The 22687-nt window shown below is 47.7% G+C and overlaps 1 protein-coding gene across 5 annotated transcripts in view; it reads left to right on the forward strand.

Moving 5' to 3' along the window:
* Window positions 1-22687, forward strand: part of PASD1 (PAS domain containing repressor 1) — an 86262-nt gene extending 63575 nt beyond the window's left edge. For 3 of the 5 annotated variants that reach the window (XM_035324072.1, XM_035324070.1, XM_035324071.1), the window contains exons 4-22: window positions 1048-1202; window positions 1958-2049; window positions 3889-3978; window positions 4462-4582; window positions 5619-5732; window positions 6687-6805; window positions 7662-7744; window positions 11423-11529; window positions 13982-14129; window positions 15988-16069; window positions 17156-17267; window positions 17568-17665; window positions 18109-18195; window positions 18735-18893; window positions 19447-19653; window positions 20370-20572; window positions 21066-21158; window positions 21345-21552; window positions 22099-22269. In XM_035324072.1, coding sequence (XP_035179963.1) covers window positions 1048-1202; window positions 1958-2049; window positions 3889-3978; window positions 4462-4582; window positions 5619-5732; window positions 6687-6805; window positions 7662-7744; window positions 11423-11529; window positions 13982-14129; window positions 15988-16069; window positions 17156-17267; window positions 17568-17665; window positions 18109-18195; window positions 18735-18893; window positions 19447-19653; window positions 20370-20572; window positions 21066-21158; window positions 21345-21552; window positions 22099-22269 — 2449 coding nt within the window. Of the gene's footprint in view, window positions 1-1047; window positions 1203-1957; window positions 2050-3888; window positions 3979-4461; window positions 4583-5618; window positions 5733-6686; window positions 6806-7661; window positions 7745-11422; window positions 11530-13981; window positions 14130-15987; window positions 16070-17155; window positions 17268-17567; window positions 17666-18108; window positions 18196-18734; window positions 18894-19446; window positions 19654-20369; window positions 20573-21065; window positions 21159-21344; window positions 21553-22098 lie in introns of those variants that run through there. The other 2 variants (XM_035324073.1, XM_035324074.1) reach the window with 2 other exon arrangements.

Raw genomic sequence — 22687 nt, forward strand, 5'->3', positions numbered from 1 at the left:
GCTCACCTGGGTTCCCCATGAGACTTAGAGGGCAGTCCTGCCTTAGCACAGGTAGGAAGGAGCTGGTCTTCCTTCAGAGGAGCTTGGTTCAGCTGTAATTACTCATTGTACACTAGTGCCAAAACAGAGAGAGCTGGAAATGCAAATGCTGGATGTGAAAACCTCCAAATGCCAACCTGAAAGTGAATGGAAATTCTTTCTGCATACCACACTCAGGCTGGATCACAGGTCCGATGTATCATCATGAATGCACTTGTAAAGAAAATTAATTACTACTGGAAGAGGTTGTATGAAAATAGGGTTATCTCAGATAGAAGCATTGGAAAGAACATTTTGGAAGAAATTGAATGGATTTGCTTTCTCCTTTATTGTTTTTAATGGAGGGGAAAACCCTAATAAAACATTCTTAAATTGTATTAATGCAAGCTGGAAACGAGTCTGTGGTTTCTGCAGCCAGACTCTTAACGTGCCCAGTTTCATATATCACGCTGCTGCCACTCCAGATTTTCAAACCCAGAGACGAGAGCGTGTGCTTGACTTTGTTCTACAATCAAATTATCTCTGCACAGCATTCTCTGGGAATGAGCTACTTCTGCAGGTACAAATCCAAGAACAAGGCATCCTTCTCATTTTGACCCTTATATGTGTGCACAGTAGCTGCAAAACAGAACTGGGCAAAAAGTCAGTGTGTGATGCCAGGACTATTGTACTGGAGAAAATTCACCCATAGCACCTTTGTGAAGCCATCACTGGTTTTGAAACAATGAGAACTGCTGCTGAAATGTGCATAAGGATGCAGTCTTGCTCAAATGCATATAAATCCTATTTGTTACCTGCAAGCATTCCTTGCTGACAGTGCGGTCCTGCTGTGAGGCTCAAAGCACCAACACTTACTCCCAAGCCTAACTTTAAAGAAATGAGCAGTCCCAGCAGGGTTCAGATTCTTGTATTTAAAGTGTTTTGCTGGGACAGGGCCATTTGCCCCTCCTTGGGGCGAGCTGCAGACCCTTCATTTTACTTAGTGCCATTCACATTTCTGTCATCCAGGGCATCACGCAACAAATCTGAAAAGAAGAGGAGAGACCAGTTCAATGTCCTCATTAAAGAGCTTTGCACAATGCTACAGGGCCACGGCCACCCTCTCAAGATGGACAAGTCCACCATACTGCAGAGGACCATCGACTTCTTACAGAAACAGAAAGGTACTGAGGGCGCTGCCCCCTTCCCCTTGGGCCCTTTCCCCTTGGAGGCACTGTCTCTGCAGCTGACCAGCAGCCAGTTGCTGCTCAGAAGATGAAAACTATTGTTCCCAAGCATCTAAAAACCCCGTATAGGACATGAATTTAAGTGAGGGTCAGATTAAGGCACGGCAGTTGGCCTCAACAGATGGGCTAGGCTTGAATGCAGTGACATTGCTGTACATCCCTCACCGGCCTCCACATCCCTGGCATGCTTTGTGTGCTCTCAAGCAGAGCAGGAAGGAGGAGCTGAGGAGCAGCACATGCCACAAAAGAGGATTTCTGCCCCTTCTTCCCAGGTCTGCTGGGCTAGGATCCGGATGGGTGCAGCCCCTCCTGCTGCCTGTGGGCTCCTGCCTTCCTGCAGTGGCTGCAGAGCCAGCCCCAGTCTGCGGTCAGTGATGCTCCAAGGCTAGCTCAGAGCAATGCTAAGAACGTTTTGGAAGAAATTGTTTTCTTCGGTTTTGAAGGTTTCCTTCAAACTACCCAAAATGTCTCCTCTTTTTTTTTTTTTTTTTTTTTTTTAACCTCCTGATTTCTAATGCATTTCTATCATAATGGCTTGGAAATTGAGTGTTGCATATAATAAGGCTTTGTATGGAGAATGATCTGAGGATGATTCCTCTGAAAGCCTCTTAAAAGAAATCGTGTTACTTGAAAATGAAAAAAAGTCCCAATGAATGTGAGTCATGTTGCTTTTTTGATGTTTTCTCTGTAAGAAATCACAGCACAGACAGAAGCCTGTGAGATTAGACAAGACTGGAAGCCTTCATTTCTTAGCAACGAGGAGTTCACCCAGTTGATGTTAGAGGTAAGAAGAAATTAAAGCTGCATAGATTAGTGAAAAGTAATCGGTTCAGTGGAGTAGTTCAGACATACAGTTCTTTTCACCTGTGGGTCCCAGTGTTAATGATTTCTGCTTTGCTGGCACATAGAATCCAAACCTGACAGAGACCAGTGTTGTGCTAAATGCTTTGCAGACACAGAATTAGGAATATGACTGCTTCCCCTTAAAGGTAAACAGCTTTTCGTTTAGGCATGAAGCCCGATTTGGCCCAGATTTGGCCAGGTGAGAGAGGAGAAACAGAACTGCCCTTCTCAGACCATCTGCTAGAGCAAAAACTGGAAAGGACCTGAGGAAAGCAGAGCAGCTCCCATCCTCCCACATCCCATTAGCAAGGCAGCCTTTGCTTTGCTGCCACCAGCTGCGCAGGGCTGTACCTGTGCTGTGACTGCCTCGTCTTTTACTTCGGCTGCTTTCACGTGTGCTCAGGTCAGCCCTAATCCTGTCACCTATAAAACAATGAGCTGATCTAGAAACACCCCATGAGCCTACATTTTTCTTAAGGATGCCGCTTGGGTTCTGTACTGCCTGCTCCTCTGGCGAGGACATCTACCCTGCGTAGGCAGCTGCTGCTCTTTGCCCCACCAAAACTAGGGTGTATGCCGGGCTGAGCTGGGAGGTGCTGCAGTGTCTTAGTTACTCCTTTTCATCAGGATGTCATGACTCACCTCCCTGGAAAAGTCTGTTCATTCTTTCTGGGAATTTTTCTTACCAAACAAGCTGGTTTGTTCCAGCTGAATCAAAACAAATTTCTCCCTTAGAAGTGGCTGGGGAGAGCCCTTCAATAACCATTGGTTTGCTGGACTATGTTTGACCATTGAGCAGCTTACTTAAAATCGGTGGTTTTACCCAGAGAGGGCATATTTTTAGCAAAGGCAGAGACTCAAACAGTGAGGTAGGGAGTACCCACTGTGGGGAAAGATGCTGGATGTTCCTTCTGTGCAGCATCTTTGGCTGCCTGCAAGCTGAGCTGCAGAGCAGCCTAATGATGTCGTTAGAAGAGCTGGCTTTGTACACGGTGCTGGCCAGGCATCAGACCTCCTAGACTTTCTAAGTGTTACGGAAGAATAGGAACGGAGACTGGATCAATGGTACAAGAAGATGTTGTGAAGAACAGGGAGAGAGCTCTCAAAGAAGAAAGCACATGCAGTGATTTAGAAGGCACAGAGAACATAGACTCCGGGCCAGGAACCATTGTGAAAAGGAAAGGGAAAACAAACTTTGAAAAGAAAGGGAAAACAAACTTTCAAATTGTGTCAGTTGCCTAGCAAATGAGTGCTTTAAGCAAGATAAATAAGGCGTCAGATCATGAGCCATAAAATGATTTTTTTTAAATGTAGTATTTTATTCGCCTGCCTCTGTTTATCCATCCATCCATCCATTCATCCATTCATCCATAATGCCGGGTTTGCCATGATGATATCTAACATTTCCTTGCACACTGAACTGGTTAACTGTTGTGCAATTCAGAACACATAATGAAGTGACTGAAGTCACTAGGATTGTGTGGGTGTAGAAAATTTAACCACCACTGTCTTGCTTCATATTAAATAAGTACTCACTGAGTGCAAAATACAAGTCAATTTAATATTAATGAGCAAATAAGAGTGTAAGAAGAATGCTGAATTAGACGCCACGTGTCATTTTTATTTTTCTACATTGAACCGTCATTGCCATAATTGATTCATGTTGTTTTTAGACTGTTACAGTCATCACCACTGAGTAAACTAGCCTATTGTATTACAGTTTAAGTCGTTCCCATGCATAATTCTTTTCTTTTTCCTTCCGTCTGCCTTTTGTCATTAGGCATTGGATGGCTTTCTCATCGCTCTTACCACTGATGGGATTATTATTTATGTATCCGACAGTGTCTCCTCTCTGCTCGGACACTTACCGGTAAGTTCTGACACCACAACTCCTTGCAGAATCACTCCCCTGCCTTAGCACAGCCCCATCACTGCAGAGACAGGGCTTGGGTTTGTCCTGCCAAATGTTTATGAAATCTGTATGTGACGAAGCTCTTCTCAGATGATTTAAAGGTGATTTCAGGACTAAATACATGGTCTCCTAATGACATCAGGTTTTTCTACTTTGAGCCCATGGTCTTTAGTAACAAAATGTTGTAGTTTTCCATGAGAATTTCTAGACATCAGTTAATGAGCAAAGTGAGAGCCATGCCATGTGAAGGCAAACTGGAACCTGAATGTCCTAACCTGGCTGAGTGTCCTAGTGTGCAAAAAAGCAAAGATCCACCTGCAGATGGACTGGGTTTCCTTGTGTTATGCATCTGTGCTAGCCTGGCAGCATTTGTAGGATGAAAATGTGTGTGGTTGTGTCAGGCTGCGCTGTGGAACATGACAAAGCATTCTTTTGCATCAGTCAGATTTGGTGGACCAAAATATATTAAACTTTCTGCCTGAGCGGGAGCAGAGCGAGGTGTACAAGCTCCTTTCTCCACACGTGCTCATGACAGATCCTGTTGCAGCTGATTTTCTCAATGGTAAGCTCTTTGCTTGTTTGTCAATCAAGGAAATTTGCCAAAGGCAAGCAGCTCCCAGGGGCAGCCTGCACCAGGCCCTCCAGCTATTTAATTATCCTGCCTGCTGCTGCTTTTGGCCTCTGTTTGTATTTCTAGGTTTTGATGCAGCCCATCCAGTGTTCCTACTTGCTCCCAATACTTGATTTAGACAGTCAGTATTTTACTGTTTGCTTTGGGTCGCAGGACAGGGTGGAGTTGCCCTCCTTAGATACTTTTCTCAGGGTGGGACTGAGCCTTTGAAAGGGGTGAGGGTCTTGGGGGAAGAGCTTGGGTCAGAGAAATCCCAAAGGGTTTGTGGAAATCCCAAAATGTCCCTTCCTCTGCCGTTCTCCCCAGACTGTGTCCCCACCCCAGAACTGGTGGCCATGTCTTCCTTACATCCATGTGCTGAGACCCCCTCCTAGCAGCCCCCCCATTCCCTGGAGAGTTCTCCATGGCCACCAGAGCTCACCTCCCTCCCCACTGCCCCATAGGCGTGCGCAGGAGCTGAGCACCCCTTGTGCTGGTTTCCCTGAAGCCAAAGAGCCCGTGGTCTGACCCATGGAGTTCAGACCTGGGGCAGAAAACTGAGCAAGAGCTTGGCATGGTGCCCTCCACAGCTAGCAGGAAGACTTAGGGTGACTCCAGCGCCCTTTGCTCTGCATCCCGCGGAGCGGTGCCAGGGCAGAGTGTTTCACGTGAAATCCTGCTCGCGGTGAAGGCAGGGGCAAACACCACTGACTTTGAGCTCACCAGGGCTTCAGCCCCAGCATAGCAGGGCAAATATAAAGCTGTGGGAGAAGGGGTGATCATAGTCATCCTAAGCAGAACCAGCTAATCATTGCTCCTGCTAGTATAGGTTTACTTACGGGGACTGGGAGCATCTCAGCAAAGGGCACTGAGACGCCAGAGCATCAGGGTGGATATAAAACCTGGACAGTCTGGAAATATTGAATGTATGTGCTACCATGCAGGCTGCCAATAATGTATATGTCTCCCTGTCTTTCTCTCTTTTCAGTGGAAAAGCAAATAGAGTTTTGCTGCCATTTAGCAAGAGGCAGCTTAGATCCAAATGAACCCCTGACGTATGAATATGTGAAATTTGTAGTGGATTTTAAATATTTTACTCATGGTGAGTTACCTCTACAGCCTGCCGTTACCTCTCAGCCCCTCTCCTTTAAATTGTCTGTTTTTCTGTAGCCTTGTTTCAGCTGAAAATGCTGTAATCAGCAGGGGTGGGGTGTGCTGTGGATATGTTAGCAAGATTTTTTTTCACATAAAAGCTTTGGGGAGTCTGTTGGTCAGAGGAGTGACACCAGACTGATCATCCCTCCGTTTGACTCCCTCCATGACTCGTTGTGAGGCAGACTGCATATTCAATTAACCAGAAAATATTCTATTCTGTTTCACTTGTGTCAATTGACACTTTTTAAAGATGACATAGTTTGAGAAACTTGTAAAATCCTGGATCTTAAAAGTGTTGGGCTGCAGAAAGGTGCTATTTCCTGGAAATAACATAAAAAGAGAGAAACTTCTAGATATGATGTGAACAATTTCCTTGGGAAAATACTCCAGCCTTTTGTTCACCTCATCTTCTGACATCCAGTTGTGACTTCCTTTGTGTTGAGAAAAAAGATTCAGGGCAGAATAATGGCACCAAGAGTTCTTTCTGTAATCCTCTTGATCTTTGATTTGTGATTTTAAAGGGACGCTTGTAAAACATACACTGGGAAAAAAAATCGTGCAAATCCCTCTACCTTTCAAAGTCAGCTGAAGTTCAGTGACTTTGCGTCAGTTTTCCGTCCTCCCTAAGGACATGCTAGCAAGGAGGCTCTAGCTGCGTGCTGGGAGTAATCAGAGCTTTCTTATGAGGCTTCCCTGCAAGCCAGGGGTGGGTGGCTGCAGCTCTGTAACTCGGAGCCTAAAGGATTGTGCTTTAAATAACATCAGTGTGTATCAGTGTGGCATCACGGTGTGGGCCGGAGGAATTTGTTGCTTGGGTTTCATCAGTCATCGTGCCTGTCCTAACATGAAAAGAAAGGTCTCCTTCCTCTTCTTTTTAAATAAATTGTCTGGTTGTGTCTAGTGCCTACACCCTCCTGTAATGGCTTTGAGTCAGCTATTGCACGAGCTTTCAGGTCAGCCACAGAGGAGCAGATTTGCCTCGTAGCGACTGTTCGTCTCGTCACACCGCAGTTCTTAAAGGTGAGAGCTCTTCCACTGCCTTTTTCCTTTTGTACCAGAGCCAGCCCGTGCTCAGCTGGAGCTGCTGCCGCACCACGAGCTGTGCTTGGTGTCCTCGCACGAGCAGCCGTGTCGCAGCAGCCTCTCACAGTACATGCAGCAGTGCTAACTGCCTTGTGCTCGAGGCTTGTAAGTGAGGGAGGGCACTGCTGTGCTTGGGAGGGGGAGATGACATTTATTTTGGAAGGAGAAAATGAAAAATGGGAGTTGTGCTTGAGAAGAGGGCGTTGTGTGATGGGATGTTTCAGAGCAGCGAGATCAGGTGCCAATAAAAGGTGCCCAGCTAACTGCTTGGGAAGTTGGAGGCACTGAAGAAACACACCCCACTGCTCCTTGGTGTAGGAAGGCCAGCCACACTTTGAGACCCCGAGCACTGCAGTTCATGGACTCTTTCTGCCAGTCTTTAAGTGTGGCACAGTGCTGCGACGGCAGGGATAAGGACAGCAGTTGCTTCTTGCTGGAGAGCATCAGCCTGCCCAGCTTGAGGCTGGAACCTGCACTGTCATCCATCTTCAGTTAGCAGTATTTACAGAAAGTTGGGGAATGTTGCCTGCAGACAGCAAGATGAGGCCCTTAAACTATTTATTCTAGCTCTGAAACTCAGCCCAGGGTAAATTATTCAGCCACTTTTCATCAGTTTATGCATCTATAAAACAGGGTTTATGCATTCCTTAGAGGAAAAAAAAGTCGAGTGCGTTAAAAGCCCCGTGTTTTGCTAGGGTTTATTATACCAAGATGATGCATTCTTGGTCTTGAGGGAGAGCTCCTTTTGTTATTTCGCAGAATTAAATATCTAAATGTGCCAACTGTTTTGCAGGAGCTTTGCAATGTTGAAGAGCCATGTGAAGAATTTACATCAAGGCATAGTTTGGAATGGAAGTTTTTATTCTTGGACCACAGGTAAGAGTTTTGGTCACTGAAGTATAAACATTTTGTAGTTTAAAAATAGGAATGTTTATGTCGCTATTGCCTGACATCCCAAGCAAAATAGCTCTAATTAAGTTAAACTACACAGATTATAATATTCTGAATTTACCAGGCTTCCTTAAAAGCTTTGCCCTCTTTCTTATTTAAGGCAGGTAAGAAGCCATATAAAGTGAAGGTTAAATGTCTAGAAAAATGTCGAACTTCACCAAGACATGAAGTCATTGAAGCTGAGCACTGTGGGTCCTGTTACCTGTATTGATTTAGCTTCTCTGTTCACCATCTACAGCTTCCAGGAACCCTTCTAAATATTTTGCTGTATTGATCAAATTTTGATTTTCACCTTGATAAGTGAAGGAATTTATAAAACTGAAAGAAAATGCAATGGATTGGATGGTTTAATTGCAGATTTGTTTATGACTGAGTGCAGCATGGTGAGCTCGGGGAATGAAAAGGGAATCACTTTATTAAGCTGATTAACAGAGGATTCATTTTCTTCAGAAGAAGCTGGAGGGTTTTGTTCTCTCTTTTGCTTCCCTGCGTTCAGCATGTATACGTAAACACACTGTGAAATCCAGCTCTTCCCATTATCCCTTTCTTTGCAAGTTCTGCAAAGGCAGAAATACACCACTAATAAGAAAGGCTGTCTGAAAGAAGGTTTTTTTTTTGCAGGGGGGCTCAATATCCTCTGCACATTTAAATCAAGGACGAGAAAGAGAATGTAACTGATGAATAATTTGCATTTCTGTAGTGAGGAAGATGCTCCATGCGTCATACCTTGAAGCACGGGGGAACTGGCCACGCGGCAGCCCTGCGGTTAAGGCTGTGTGGTTCGGGACAGTGGGCTTGATATTATTCCCTTCATCGAGATCTTGCAGCAGTGACTTCATTAGACTTTATTTGGCCTGCCCAATGAGGCACGTTTTCAGAATCAGGTGATTGAATGAGGATTCCTAAAAGAGCCCTAGGCCCCTTATGTCACCGTCTGCAGCAGTGAGCTGGCTTTCCAAAGGGCTGCGTCCCAGCAGCTGCTGCGAATAAGGCACGCAGGAGCTCCTTTAAAGCAAATCAAAGAGTCTTTTGATGAATCTGGGTTATGACTCAGAGAGGAAGCGCTGTGTCGGGCACTCGCAGCCACTCCAGTCCCACTGATATCCCCAGTGAGGAAGCCATTGTTACTGGGAGTGGATTAAGCTAATGCAGATGCTGAGGCAGTTTGTGGCAGCACCAGTTCTAAGTGGTGAGCAGAGACCCAAGAGCCAGAGGGGAATCATGTGGGTTGTCTCATTTAATCACTGGTTCAAACCTCTCTCCAGTGCAGTCCCCAGGATCTCTAGGACACTGTGAAATGTTTTGGGATATTTTCCTGTTTCTTGCTTGGTTACATCAGCTCACACAGCTTGATGCTGAGAGGTGTGCCATCAGTGGGGGCAGCAGGTACCCACCATTGCTTGGAACCTTTCATATCATGTCAATGATATATATGGAGATAAATAGTGCAACAAACACTCTACAGACCTGGATAAACCTTAAAAAATAAAGAAAATGTGTATTCTTGGTCTACATATGCATATGTGTAAAGGAAGAAATCCTGTGAACTTTGATAAAAATCCATGTCTGTTCCGCATTCTCCTTCTTTTCCCTTCCTTTATTAAGAGTGGAGGGTCTAGTCCAGCATGTTTTGTAGCTGAAAGGCCCACCACCCATCAGTCTTTTTGCCCAGTCTCCAATCCTGCACTCACAAGCTCTCTGAAGATGTTGCATTTCCATTTGAAGAGCCAGCTGCAGGCCTCAAGGCTGGAAGTTAAGCTAACAAAACACTTCTAAATTGCTCCACAAGCAAGCCAGCTCCTTGTCAAATGACAGATTAGGAGCATTTTGTTGTTACTTTCTCATTTAAGGAAATCTGGCGAAAGTCATGGAAGCATAATACTTTCCTGATCAGCTTAAAAGTTTATCTGATGTGCATCTGAAAGACATCATTGTCTTGAAGATAAGCATGTCATTAAAGAGCCAAGAGACACTGGCCAAGCTACCAAGGAGATGGTAAGGAAAGACACTTTAATAAATACACGTATTATCATCATTAACAGAAATCTGTGTCACATGGGGAAAGGGAACACAGTGCTCTCTGAGGAGGCATTTGGATAAATAGGGCTGCATTGTGGCAGAGACCACAGTGTGCTAACTGGGCTCTGCTTCCAGAGATCTGCCCTCAGAGTGTGGAGGCCTGGTTCCTCCCTTGTGCTGGGCAAGGTCTAGCAGATTGCTCAGACTCAGGAGCTCCTGCTGAGCCCTTGAGGAGGCACAGGCAGGACTTAGAGCCTCCCTGCACGATGAGAAAAGAACAAAGCTGGTAAGGGAGAGGTTACAGACCTCTTCTGGCCCTCTGTAGTTGAATAATCTATGCCCACATCATCTCTCCAGGGTACGAAGGTGGAACTGGGTCATTCAACCAAAACAGGAGAACTTCCCATGTTAATACCAGAAGACTGAATATCTCTGTCCAAACCAAAATGTACTTACACTTATTTTTTTGCTCACCGTCTTGGCCACTTTGTGGCATTCATCTTCCTGCAGAGGGTCACTTGTTCAGTGGGCAGTGCCACCTCCAACCCGCCCCAGGCCTGAAGCGTTAGCTGTCCTGCTGACATTTCCCGAGGAAGTGCTGAACTTGCCAGGCGAGCCTCCTGCTGTCAGCACATCCAGCAGCCAACACGGGTGGAGCAAAAAGCTAAATGAGCTCAGCATGGTCAAATCCTGACTCGCCAAGTACCTGTCATGCTTGAGGCAGTGTGTGTGGGGGGGGTGTACCTGTGCCTCCGCATGCTGCTATAGGGGCTAGAGGTAAAAGCAGTGTTTTTCACCTCGCATTTTAGTGCTGTTTCATAGTCATAAACTAGCATATTCCAGTGGAGACTGTGTACAAGCTCAGACTTGCCAGGACACCTGCTTAAAAAAAATTAAAAAAAAAAAAAAACATACCAGGTTTTGCCTAGAAAATAAAACATCTAGAATTGACAGCAGAATAGTCTGGTGTCTATTCAATGTGCTTGTCTAAATACTTCCTTGATTTCTGCTCTACCTGCCATAGAAATAACAGTCCTCAGAATCAGCCCCATACCTATTCTTGTTGCTACCCACATAGAAACATTTTTGCAGGTTGCAATTCCCCAAGCTTTTCCAGGAGAACAATTACTTTCTCTTTTCCTCAAGCTGGCCCTGACACACATTGCAGCTTCCCACTTACTTTTCCCTCAACGTTCACTACCCAGATGACATAGCCAACCTACTGGGTAATTTTACTCAAGCTCCGAGTTATTATGCACATGAACACCTGTAGTGTATCTCAAGCCATGTCTCACAAGCGTGCTTAATGAATTGAGTCACTTGCGTACGCACATGCCTTCTCTACACCCACATAATGAATAGGCTATGAACCAGTAAACACACACCTTTTCATTTTCTCAGTTTTTGCCTCTCCCTCTCTGTTTTTCTTTTTTTCTCTTATATATGGCAGTGCATCACAGTGAAAATGCACTCCCGAAAGGATGTATGAGATGGTTTTGGCCGCTGGCATCCATCACAGCATGTTGGCCATGGTGTCACAGTGTCAGGTTGGTGCTTACCGCCTGCCCTCTGCTTCCCTCCTAGGGCTCCACCTATCATAGGATACTTACCCTTTGAGGTTCTGGGAACGTCAGGGTACGACTACTACCACGCAGATGACCTGGAGCTTCTCGCTAGGTGCCATGAACACTGTAAGTTCCTCTCCCTCCGCCGTATGCCTGTCTGTGATCTCTTGTGTCACTGTCAGACTTCCACTGTCACTGCAAAAGGCATCTCTGTCTGGGAGGGAGGGGATGCCCTCTTCCCATGAAGGAAAGATGGCCTTAGCCATCTGGGAGGCTGTCCCTGCAGAATTCAGTCGGGACAGCAACTATTTCTGCAGCTTTCCCAAACTGGCAGATACACGGGTTGAACTCATGTTGTGTGAGAGTGAAATTAGATGAACAGATCTTCCTACCCCCTGCTCCCCATTTGTGAGGGCAGCCCTGCCCTCTGGGATGTTGCTGATTGTCACCGTTCCTGGGGACTTTCTGTAGGCCAACAGGACCTGAGCACGTAACTCCCACCTGCCCAGGGCAGCAGAGCCTCACAGCCCATCTGGGCTGCAGGGCCACGCTGGGCTGGTAGCAGGGCAAGGAGCCTTGTCTTTGCACCAGGAACATCTGCAGGCACAGAAAGAAGTCTGGGGGCTTTCAGCCCAGATTTTTCTCAGCGTTGCATCATTGTGAAAATTCGTCCAGCTCTGGCTGATGTGTGATCACAGTGAAGTGGCCTGTGAGAGCCCACGAGGATCCAGGTCCTGTGGAGGTGCTTTTTTCCAAAGACTGTATTTTTTCCATTTTGTTACATACACTTTAGACTAAGATACTGAACTGGAATAAAGTCTGTCCCTTAGCTGGTTTGCAATGCCAAGAAATAAAATCTAATTACACGCTCTTTAAAATGCATCTTGGTAATCAGGTATTTGTCCAGAAAATACTGCTTACAGGTTTTCTGTTGGGCAAAGGTGCTCTGTTTGACAGTCTGCCATCTCTGGAAGGAGAGTGTTTTGCCACGAGGAAATGAATCTACCCCAGAAAGTGGGGAAGAGGAGGTGCTGAAACTGCTCTGCAGTGCTGGCAGCATGATGCTGGGACACCAAGGAGCTCCGTGACCCCCAGCACTACTCCAATGCTGAGTTGCAAACCCCCACTGCCCCTCTACCATATACACATGTGAGATGCTAAAGGACCTAGCAGAGAACTGAGAAAAACATTCTTTCTCTGAATATCAGATTTCCACGCTCTGCCTCCTGCTGGCTTCCCTGCACGGTCGAGGCGAAGCGCCGTGACCCAGTGGGCAGCAGGGACACAGGCTGCCTGGCTGACATGGCTTGGGTCAGGTGCAGTAAACGCATAGATGGGAATACTAAATAAATACTTTATTTGCTTATAACAATGGTACTTTTTAGTGTGTTAAAAGGGCCATTCAGGCAGGAGTGAGCTACTTAACCAGCTGATGTCTTTTTGCTAATACACGCTTGCAGTTCGACATAGATGCTAATATTGAGAGTGAATCTATTTAGTGGCTTACATCTCTGCTCACCACTGATCCCCTCTTCTTACATTATAAAAGAACATCAGCGTAGCACACCCACAGGCAAGGATCTTTAAATCTTTCTGTACAGATAAGCAAGGTAAGGTGCTGGTAAAGTGACTTCCAGAAGTTGCTTCAGGACATCTGTGACAGGACCAGGCGCTGAGCGATCCCCAGCACAGCCTGCTAGCCAGAAGACCTTTAAGGGTTTCTTCTGAAGCCTATCCCTGCTAATGGGACCACTGAAGAAGGTAGCCCTAACGGTTAAAAAAGTAGAGATGTGCAGGTTTGTAGAAGTGCCTGGGTTCTGGACACGCTCCCATCTGTCAGGTTGGCCTCTGTGGGCAGGCATCTTGCCCGCTCTGAAGTGAAATGGGCTTGCTTAAACCACACTCGTATTTCACTTTGTACTAATTACGGGTAGTTTAAATGGGCATGTTTCATTTTGTACTGACAGCAGTCTGGGAGCAATTAATACGGTTATTTAATGTAGTTCCCCTCATTATGTTCCCGTTTTATTACAGCATCTGTGATTTTTCTGAACATAACCTGATGATGCGTACTAGGTCTATTGTATTTAGGCGAGCTCTTAGAAGCAAAGTCTCAGTTAAACTGCTAAACTCCGCTATCTTATTGTTTTGTGCCATTATTAGGATCCTGACTTCAAGCCCATTGTCTCTGAAATGCATTTTCATGTGCTTCTGAAAAGCCAGTGCCTTGCTTACATGATGTTGTCTGTGCTTATTACTTTCAGAGAAGCCCACTAATTAGTTCTAGGAATAAAACCAGTTAGATAGTTATGCCAATTACTAGTTACAAGAACAATCTTAGAATAGTAAAGTGCATTCTTGTGAAAATAAGTAGCAGGAAAAAAAAAAAAAAAAATGAAAGCTCAGTACAAGGTTTTGTGCCCATCATGCTTGTAAAGCCACAAGAGCCTTCTTAGTGGGGCAGCAAACTGCAAGGGAGAATGGGACCAAGTGTTTTTGTTTTTTTTTTATAATGTCTTTTATACCATGAACTTTCTGTAGTTTGTTTGCCATAAAGTGCTTTCTTTTTGTTTACCAGTGATGCAGTTTGGAAAAGGCAAGTCGTGTTACTACAGGTTCCTGACCAAAGGCCAGCAGTGGATCTGGCTGCAGACACACTACTACATCACCTACCACCAGTGGAATTCCAAGCCCGAGTTCATCGTTTGCACTCACCTGGTAGTTAGGTAGGAGCAAGCACCAAGCACTTTACACTACCTGTCCCGTGTACACACCCATCATGTCTCCTGGTCCTGTTTTGTGCTAGCCAAATATTTGCTGTGCACCTTAACACACTAAGATGGTATGCAATTAAATACAATCTGACAGGAAATATGGGGAAAAACATAATGTGTTCTCACCACTCTTTGGCAACTGGTCTGGAAGCCACCACTGGCCACATCTATCAGTGTTGTGTTCCTCTTCTGTCCCCAGCGATGACATGACATGGCATCACAAGGAACTGAAGCTCAAGGCATCACAAGGAATCAGAAAGCTTTATGGGTGTAAACGGGGTCATACATCTCCTACAAAACCCTTTGTTCAGAGCTTTAAATATTCATGACCAGAGGGTAGCTGCTGACCTGCTGGCCGAGTTCCTTGCCCACAGCGTGGCCCAGGATCCCCTCCCATGGGATGCTGCTCTGGGCTCGGCTGTGGAGCTGGGCTGGAGCCAGCCACAGGTGGAAGGCCCTGAGCTGCCTTGTTACCACCACCATTACAAAAACAGTCATCACATGGGGATATATCTAGTGGAGGGCTTGAAAAAATGCCGACATACTGGTTTGATCTATTAACTTGATTAAACGTATGGCTCAGCACATCTTTCTTTACTTCCAGGAATCAATTTGCAATTTTTTTTTGTGTGCTTCTGTCAAACATCTCGAAGAAAAAGCACAAGTAAACTGGGAGTATTTGCTGTGTTCAGAAACAGACTGAGGACACCTTACACTGATAAACAGGTGTCAGTGGTTAGAGTGCTGCTACAAACTACATGTCAAGAGCTATTTTAAGCAAATGTTAGATGGAAAAATTGCTTCTGAGTTGTGTTGCTTCTGCCATCCTTCAGGCAATTGGGCTGCACTTCAAGCTCTGAATTTATTGTGCATGGACTTGTTTCTTCTTCTGCTCTCAGTGCCTCTTAAGCCTAGTGATAATCCCAAATAGATTTTGAAATACAGTTCTGTCTTGTACAGTTAAGGCTTAGAATAAATCATTGAAACACACACATTAATTGAACCTTAGGTTTAAAACATGATTTAAGGAAAATTTAATGCTTACACTGGTATAATTAAGTTCTTCTCAGCATCTTCTCTTGTCCCCACAAAGGTTGTGGTCTGTTTGTATTTCAGCAGCCTTAATTCTGACACCTTTCAGCGCCCACAAAACACAGCCGCTCAGAGTCTTTAGAATATCCTCTGCAATTTATCCCAGTGGTGAATCATGTGGCGTTGTTTACTGTAAATATTTTATTATTTAAGATGAAAAAAATAGTAAGGGAAGCAAATACAGACTTTAGAGGCACATTCATGGGGATTCCGGCATCCACCTCTCATTGCAGCTGGGCAGCCGGCATTTTGTGTGCAGAGCTCCCATCAGAGTGAGGGATTTTAACCCTGATGTGGCAGGCATGGTGCTGCGTACGCCCCCAGAGCTTTGCTTTTAGACAGATGTTGCCTGAGGGCATCCAGGGCCAAAATCTTCAAAGGGGTGTCTACATCTGTGCTTGGAAGGATGAGATCAATTAATTCCACAGTCCTGCTTGGGTGGAGTGGGACATGACAGTGCCCTGTTGTTTCTGATCTCTGGACCTTCAGTGCATGTGGTTATTCACAGATTGCAAGGCTTTACCCTGATGGTCCCATGAGCACCTTGTGTATAAGTGTGCACACATGTGTGTGAGCTGTGCACTGCTTCTGACCTGATGGGAAAGCTCTATCATGACCTGCGTGGCAGGTACCCTGCAGTAATACCCAGTGCATCTCTTTTCATGGACAGCTGAGGCCCGACACTGAAAAACTTGAAATTTTTCATTGTTTTTGTTAGTTATGCAGAAGTTCGAGCTGAAAGGAGGCGAGATCTTGGCCTTGAAGAGTCATCAATTGAACTGGCATCCTCTTCTATAAAGGTACAATGTCTCTTCATGTTTGAATAAATAGGCTTTTAAACCACAAAGTTATCACTTACTGATCTTAGGAAAATACCTCTTACTTTTCCTTTCCTCCCCTCTCCTTCCAAGCCTTCCGCTGGGTTACGGCTCGAGCAGATACACAGAATTTTTACACTACATGGCTCTAAGCTGTCCCATCTTGGTGCAGGCATAAAACAACAAATTCAGCAGTTGCCTTGCATGCACCTCTTTTGTTAATACCAGCTTGTCATCAATACTCAGATGAAGATTGGAAGTGAAGGGAAAACAACACACTGGTATCTTATTCCAGATTTCAGCTCTGTTTGCACCGTTGGGCAGGATGGCATCAAGTGTAGGATTTTGACCAGAGCAGTAATTTCCGTGGCTCAAATCAGTCTGGCATCCCAACACACCAGCCCAATTAACAAGGTCATTTCAATTTCTTTTTAAGTTCTTCCTCTCAATAGTTTACAAGACCAATAATAAAAGCACCTCCAAGTGGAATTATCATTCCATTATTTTATAGAAAATCATGCCTTTTTTTTTTAAGAAATCATATATGGGATGCATAGCAGAAGCTGTCCCAGGACCTTTCACACTGGAGCAAGGGCCAGCTTGCCTCCTCTCTCACCACAGCACGTTTCTGTGTCCATCCTCTTCACACGACAGCTGAGATGTTTTTCTGCAGACATTAAGCTGTGTTTGCTGGTGCAAGGCAGCAGGAGGAGAGAAAGAGTGAATGCTCCCATTCCTTGCTCTTCTGGAGGGGACTGGGGAGCTCCCAGGGAGGTGTGGGGAGGATGATGGCATGGTGATGTGGTCACCCACAGCCTGCAGGTGAACCAGCCACATTATATAAACCATCTGTCAAGTGGTATCTGTTGATGTGGTGTGATGCCTCCAATGTCATTCATATTCGCTGGGTTAGGCTTTTTCCCTCTGGGCAGGGAGGGTGAAGGCATCCGGGTGCCCGCTGAGGGGCAGCCCAGCCGCCTCCCCGGGGTGGAGGTGTGCGGCTCTGCTGGCCCTCCAGCACCAGGCCCGTTATTTTCCCTCTGATGACCCATGCTTGGCTTCTTGCAGAGCCACAGCAGCTACCTGGACATGGGGCAGTGTGGCAGCAGCCAGGAAGGAGTGTCACTGTCGTCCCACAGCTCCCGCCGCTCCTCTCACACCGCGCTCTCCGACTCTGCCTGTAGGTGCCTGGCACGGCGGGGGGGTGAGGGGCAGAGCACCCTCCGAAATACATGGGTTGGGTGGGAGACTTCCACCAGAAGGGACTGAGTTGGTTCAAGGGGTGCTCAGCATCAGGGACTGAAGTGCCATATGCCATGTCCTCTGTCACCCACGAGACCAGGGGCGGGCGGTTTGGGAATGCAGTCCCACAGCACTTGGGTAGCTGCTAGTCTGCATGGGGAGCTCAGGTTCAGTGGGGACAGCCAGGCATGGGTCTGCCACCCCACTGCAGTGTCACAACAAAATGTCTCTTTTCCAGCCACCTCGTCCATGCGGCACACTGACACCAGCACTCCCACCCGGCCGGCAGTGCCGGAGAAGGCAGCCCTGCGGCTGGCGTTGGCTGGAGGTACCCAGGTCAGTGCTGCTAAAAAAAAATAAAATAAAGAGCTGGCAGACCTTGATCTCACCCTCAGAGGGGTCTGATCCCCACCTCTGAATGTGAGGGGCCAGGGATGGGGTGTCCTGGGGCCCAGCAGAGCTGCTGGAGGCAACACGGCCGCCTCCTGTCTCGGGGTTCATTGCTCCTCAAGGCCAAACACCTTCTCCCTGCACAAAGCCAATTCTCTTGGGGTTTGTATATGTGAAATTACTTTTGTCCAAACGCTGAGGGTCTAGACTTTGCAGGGGGCATGCAGGAGCTCACATCCTCCCCTCAGCCATCCACATGAATCTTCCTGCTTTTAAACTTCCCTCACTTGTTCCTCACCAGAGTTGTGTGGCCAGCATGAGGCGGTACCACGCCAGCTCTGCGCTAGAGGTGCTGTGGGCCTGCAGTAAGGCCGAGTTTTCATTTCTAGGCTATAGCAACTCCTCCAGCCACCGGCGAACACCTCCCTCAGCATCCCGTGGCTCAGCCGGCAGTCCCCTCTCAGCACGCCGTGATGGTACGTGTTTGCTTCTGCTGGATACCCTCTGGTGTCCTGCCCCTGTGCTGGGCAGGGGGCGAAGGGTTTGTGCTGGGGCTTGTCAGGCTGGGCCCTGCGTTGCTGTCCCTGCTCCCAGCACAAGCTAGGACACCATGATGACAGTTTAAGGGAAGGCTTAGACTTGTCGAACTGCTGGGGGCTGCTAAAGACTCATCTCTGTATTGTTAGCAGCTGGCACAGGCTGATAAAACACTACGGAGTGTTATTGCCCTGGTAGAGGAAGAGGGTGGCACAGGATGTCTGAGATAGGCCAGGAGAAAAATAAATAAATAAATAAATAAATAAATATATACATAAATGGGAGTTATGTATAAAAGTAATTATACATAATCACATATAAATGTGGATATAAATAATATTTATAAATAATAACCAGACAGTTACTTCAGTAACCTGCCCGCCTTGTACCAAGGAATTTGCTTTTCTGGAAGCAGCATCATTACGAGTGTTCATAGTGGGACCGGTCCTACCTGTGACTTGTTCTCCACTCCCCACAGCCAGTGTACCACTTCCCAGCCCAGCTGGGGATGATGCACCAGCTAAAAGAGCAGCTGGAGGAGAGGACTCGCATACTGCAGGCGGACATCAAGACACAGCAAGAGGAGCTCCATGTCATCAAGGAGCAGCTCCAGCTGGTGCAGGACTCCAACCTGCAGGTACCTGCTGCCCATGCCGTTCCCAGCCCACAAACAGGGTGCTGTTCATGCAGATCAGTGACAATGATGGCTATGGCAAAAGCATTTAGAAATGAGCTCTGGATAAATTGGTAGTATAGTCTCAGGTGGTCGGAGAGGTGTCTCCTGAGCAGTAGCTTGCATCACTGTCTGTTTAAATATTCACATGGTTTAGAAAAACAGTCGCAAGGAAGTGGTCAAGCCCATCAGAAGTCCCCTATGCGTGGTGAGCTTGGTAGTTCAGTGGCTGGTTAATGCTGCTGAATCCCCTAGTGCCACCCCTGTGGCATGTGACAGGCGTGATCAGACTGGAGCAGTAGTGGCTCAGAGTATTTGTGCACAAGCTAACGTGACTCTGTTATCCACTGTTCACTTTGCCACTGAACTTAGAGCTGTGTGTTACACAGCCGGCTGCCACAATGCTGTGAAACCCCAATTTTAGTAGCAAAACTGAAGCACCATCTAGTGGCAGTTGCCATATAAGAGCTCTCATCTTTCTTCCCATGACAAATTCATGCACCTCTTCTTGTTAAAGATGCTGATGCAGCAGCCGATTCCCTTGGTCTTCAACAACGTGCAGCACCAGAGCCCCAGGAGACCCCCGCCGCCACCCGGGACACCCCGGCAGCCCAGCGCCAAGAAGTCCCCCCAGCCAGGCCCGATGGGGACCAAGCACTATGGGGGCCCCCACATGCCCTCACCGCGCCAGTTCCTCAGGGAGCCCTGTGGCACATCCTCCCAGGTACCTGGCTGCCTTCCCCATCCCCTGCCTGGCTTTTTATTCATGTGCCTGCTGGCTCTTAGCATTAAGTGGGGGTACCCCCCCCCCCCGCTGTCCTGCTCTTGCTCTTGCTTTTTTTTTTTCTGGCCCAGATTTCTTGGAAGGCAGCTTTGAAAAACAAGTTTGGCATCATTAGACCTAAATTCACGGCACAGATCAGAATCACAGAATGGTTTGAGTTGGAAGGGACCTTAGAGACCATTGTCCTATCATTACAATCCCTGATAAAGGATCCCTCCCCAGCTTTCCTGTAGGTCCTCTTTAGGTACTGGAGGGCTGCTATAAAGTCTCCCTAGAGAAGAGATTGGCCCCCATCTTCTTGGGAAAGGATTGTGGTGCCCCAGAAATACCCATGCAGGTATGGAGGAAGCAGGAGGAACATTCCTTGGGGACTTTGCACTCCCCTTCCCTTTGTAAGCTGCTCTGTTCTCCCTCGAGCTATGTCCTGCTCTGCCCACGTGCTCTGATACAGCAGGAGAGGCTGCCAGCCCCTGCTCTGCCAGAGCAATAAATGCACACAGGGTGTTTGTCCTCACAGACATGCAGTTCCTATCTCTGTTCAGGGAGAACATCCACAATTCATTGTCTTTTTCCCAGCTGCATCCTTGAAGCAGTTGCTTTAGCTGCTTAACAGGGAGCTTTAAAATCTTACCTCTGTGTTTACATCTGCATTTCAGGTACCGCAGCAGCAGCAGCACCTCATGAGAGGAAACCAAGCCCAGCAAACGTGTCTGCCAGGGCAGACAAGCATTTCAATGCCCCTCTACAACAACCCCATGGTGTTTTCACAAGCACATCCCATTACCGTGGCTGCACAGATGCCGACAGACATGAGCGAAAGGCAGCCACAGTCCGACTACAGCCAGGACAGGAGCCTCAGGTACGAGCTGGGCCTGTCCTCCCAGACCTGAGTCTTGGTCACTCTGAAGCTCCAGGGTCTCTTTTTTTTCCAGCCAAGATGAGTGCTATGGCAAAAACGTTACTCTCTTATACAAAGCTGGAAACTGCCCCAGACTATACTACTGCCTTTCAAGGGAGGTATCTGCAGACATTGTCTAGGGGATCCAGCCACTGCAAAACATTGTGTAAAGGAAAAAGAGAAACCAGGCTGCCTAGAGTCTCACCATCTATAATACATTTTCATGTATTTCTCACGTGACAATGTATTTTTCACGTGATTTGGCAGGTTTTGGCTAACCTCCATGGTTCACAAAGCGACGATAAGCATCCTATTTCAATTGTCTTTTTTCAGGGAGAATCAGTGGTGCTTTGCATGCTTTTTGAGAGGTCTTAAGGGGCTTTTTTCTAGAGCCTGGTGGTCAGCAGTTTGATCCGTCCCTGCCCTAACTGGCTTCTCTTTTCCTCCACTGCAGAATGCTGCTGGACCAGTCCATCCAAGCCATGATGCCCGCCGCCAACAGCAGCTCTCAGGCCGCGCTGAGCAGCACCAGCAGGCAGCAGGGAAAGTGAGTCCTTGCTTAGTATCGTAGCAGGGCGCTCGTATAACCATGCTTGGTGGGGAGGGGACGTTCATGGCAGGTTTTGCACGGTGTGACAAACCCTGCTGCAGCCTGATTTCTGCAGCACCGGGGCTGCCCACGGTGGTGGCTCTGGGGTTGGTGTCTTACGCTGTGTTTTCCTCCTCATGACAGATTCGTGGCGGAGCAGCAAACCTTGCCTCCCCCCGTGCAGATGCAGCCCATCACCTGCAGCACAGTCCGCCCCCCCGCCCCCTCGCCCGTGTTCTCCCCATCCGTGGTGATCCCCCACACCAGCTTCACCTCCCACCAGACCAGCGCCCCAGTTCACCTCCACCAGTGGCCGCAGCAGCAGGTTCAGCAGCACCGTCTCTACCTTCAGGTGAGGGAGCTGGAGCAGCTCTGTAGGTGTGCACAGGGCTGGGGTTGGGGGCTGAGGTTTTTTGTTTTTTTTTTTAGAAGAAGAAATGGGGCTTACGACTAATCAGACCTGGCTTGGCATGACAACGTGCCTCCTGCTGTTATTTCTCAGCATAGGAAGTTTATTTTTTCTTAATAAGCTGCAGTTACTTCCTTCAGTAAATGATTGTTTCCCAACACAAACCTCTATGGAAGAATTGGGTTTTTCAATGCACGTTTTCCATCAGTGCGTGCCAAGTTAACGATGCTGCCAAGGAGAGGGGCTGTTGAAACTAATTATTAATGAGCAATACACTCTCCAAGACTTGCTGGGTTGGCAGAAGTAAGCTACTGTCCTCCTGGCAAAGATGGTAGCACGCAGAGCAGGAGGAAGAAATACAGCTGGAAGTCGTGCTGCAGGGCTGCATTTAGGGTCACCTTCTGGTACTTCTGTGCAGGAGCTTCAGCAGCAAGGCACGGCATGGCTGGGCATGGGGCAGGCCTGATTTGCCTTCATGTCTCCCCACAGATGCAAAGTCCTGAGGCAGTGCCGGGGGGCGCAAGCCCACGTGTTTTCCAGCCGGCCCACGTCCCGCAGCAGAACCCCCTGGGCTACTTCCTGCACCCGCAGCCGCAGAGCCGCCACGCACAGGGCCAGGCCTGCAACCTACAGGACCTGCCTGAAATGCAGCTGCCCTGACCGCCGGCTCCCAGAGGCAAGGACAACCTTAGCTTGGCAACCCGAGTGCAGGCGGAGCGGGGACGGCGCCGTCGGAGCACAGACGGGTGAGGTCGGGGCCCCGTGGGGCCCGGGATAGTCCCACCAGGGGCGGATGGCTCTGGAGGACACCTCGTGGATTGGGGTTTCCATGGGGCTGAGCTGGGATCTCCTGGTGGTACGGCCACCACTGAAGAGAGCCCTGGGGCTCTGAGTGGCCACAAGCCCCAGACGTGCCTGTCCTGGAGGGAGGGCACCTTTAAGAGCAAGGAGCAGGAGAATACAAACGGTGGGGCTCCTGACCACCAGTGCTCAGCTCCAAAAGCAGCTGTAAACTTGGTGAGACAGATACGCTTCGTTTGGGAGCCACGGGCAGGTGTTGGGGTGCTGCTGCAGGTCA

This window comes from Oxyura jamaicensis, chromosome 4 (genome assembly GCF_011077185.1).
Source record: "Oxyura jamaicensis isolate SHBP4307 breed ruddy duck chromosome 4, BPBGC_Ojam_1.0, whole genome shotgun sequence".
NCBI lineage: Eukaryota > Metazoa > Chordata > Aves > Anseriformes > Anatidae > Oxyura > Oxyura jamaicensis.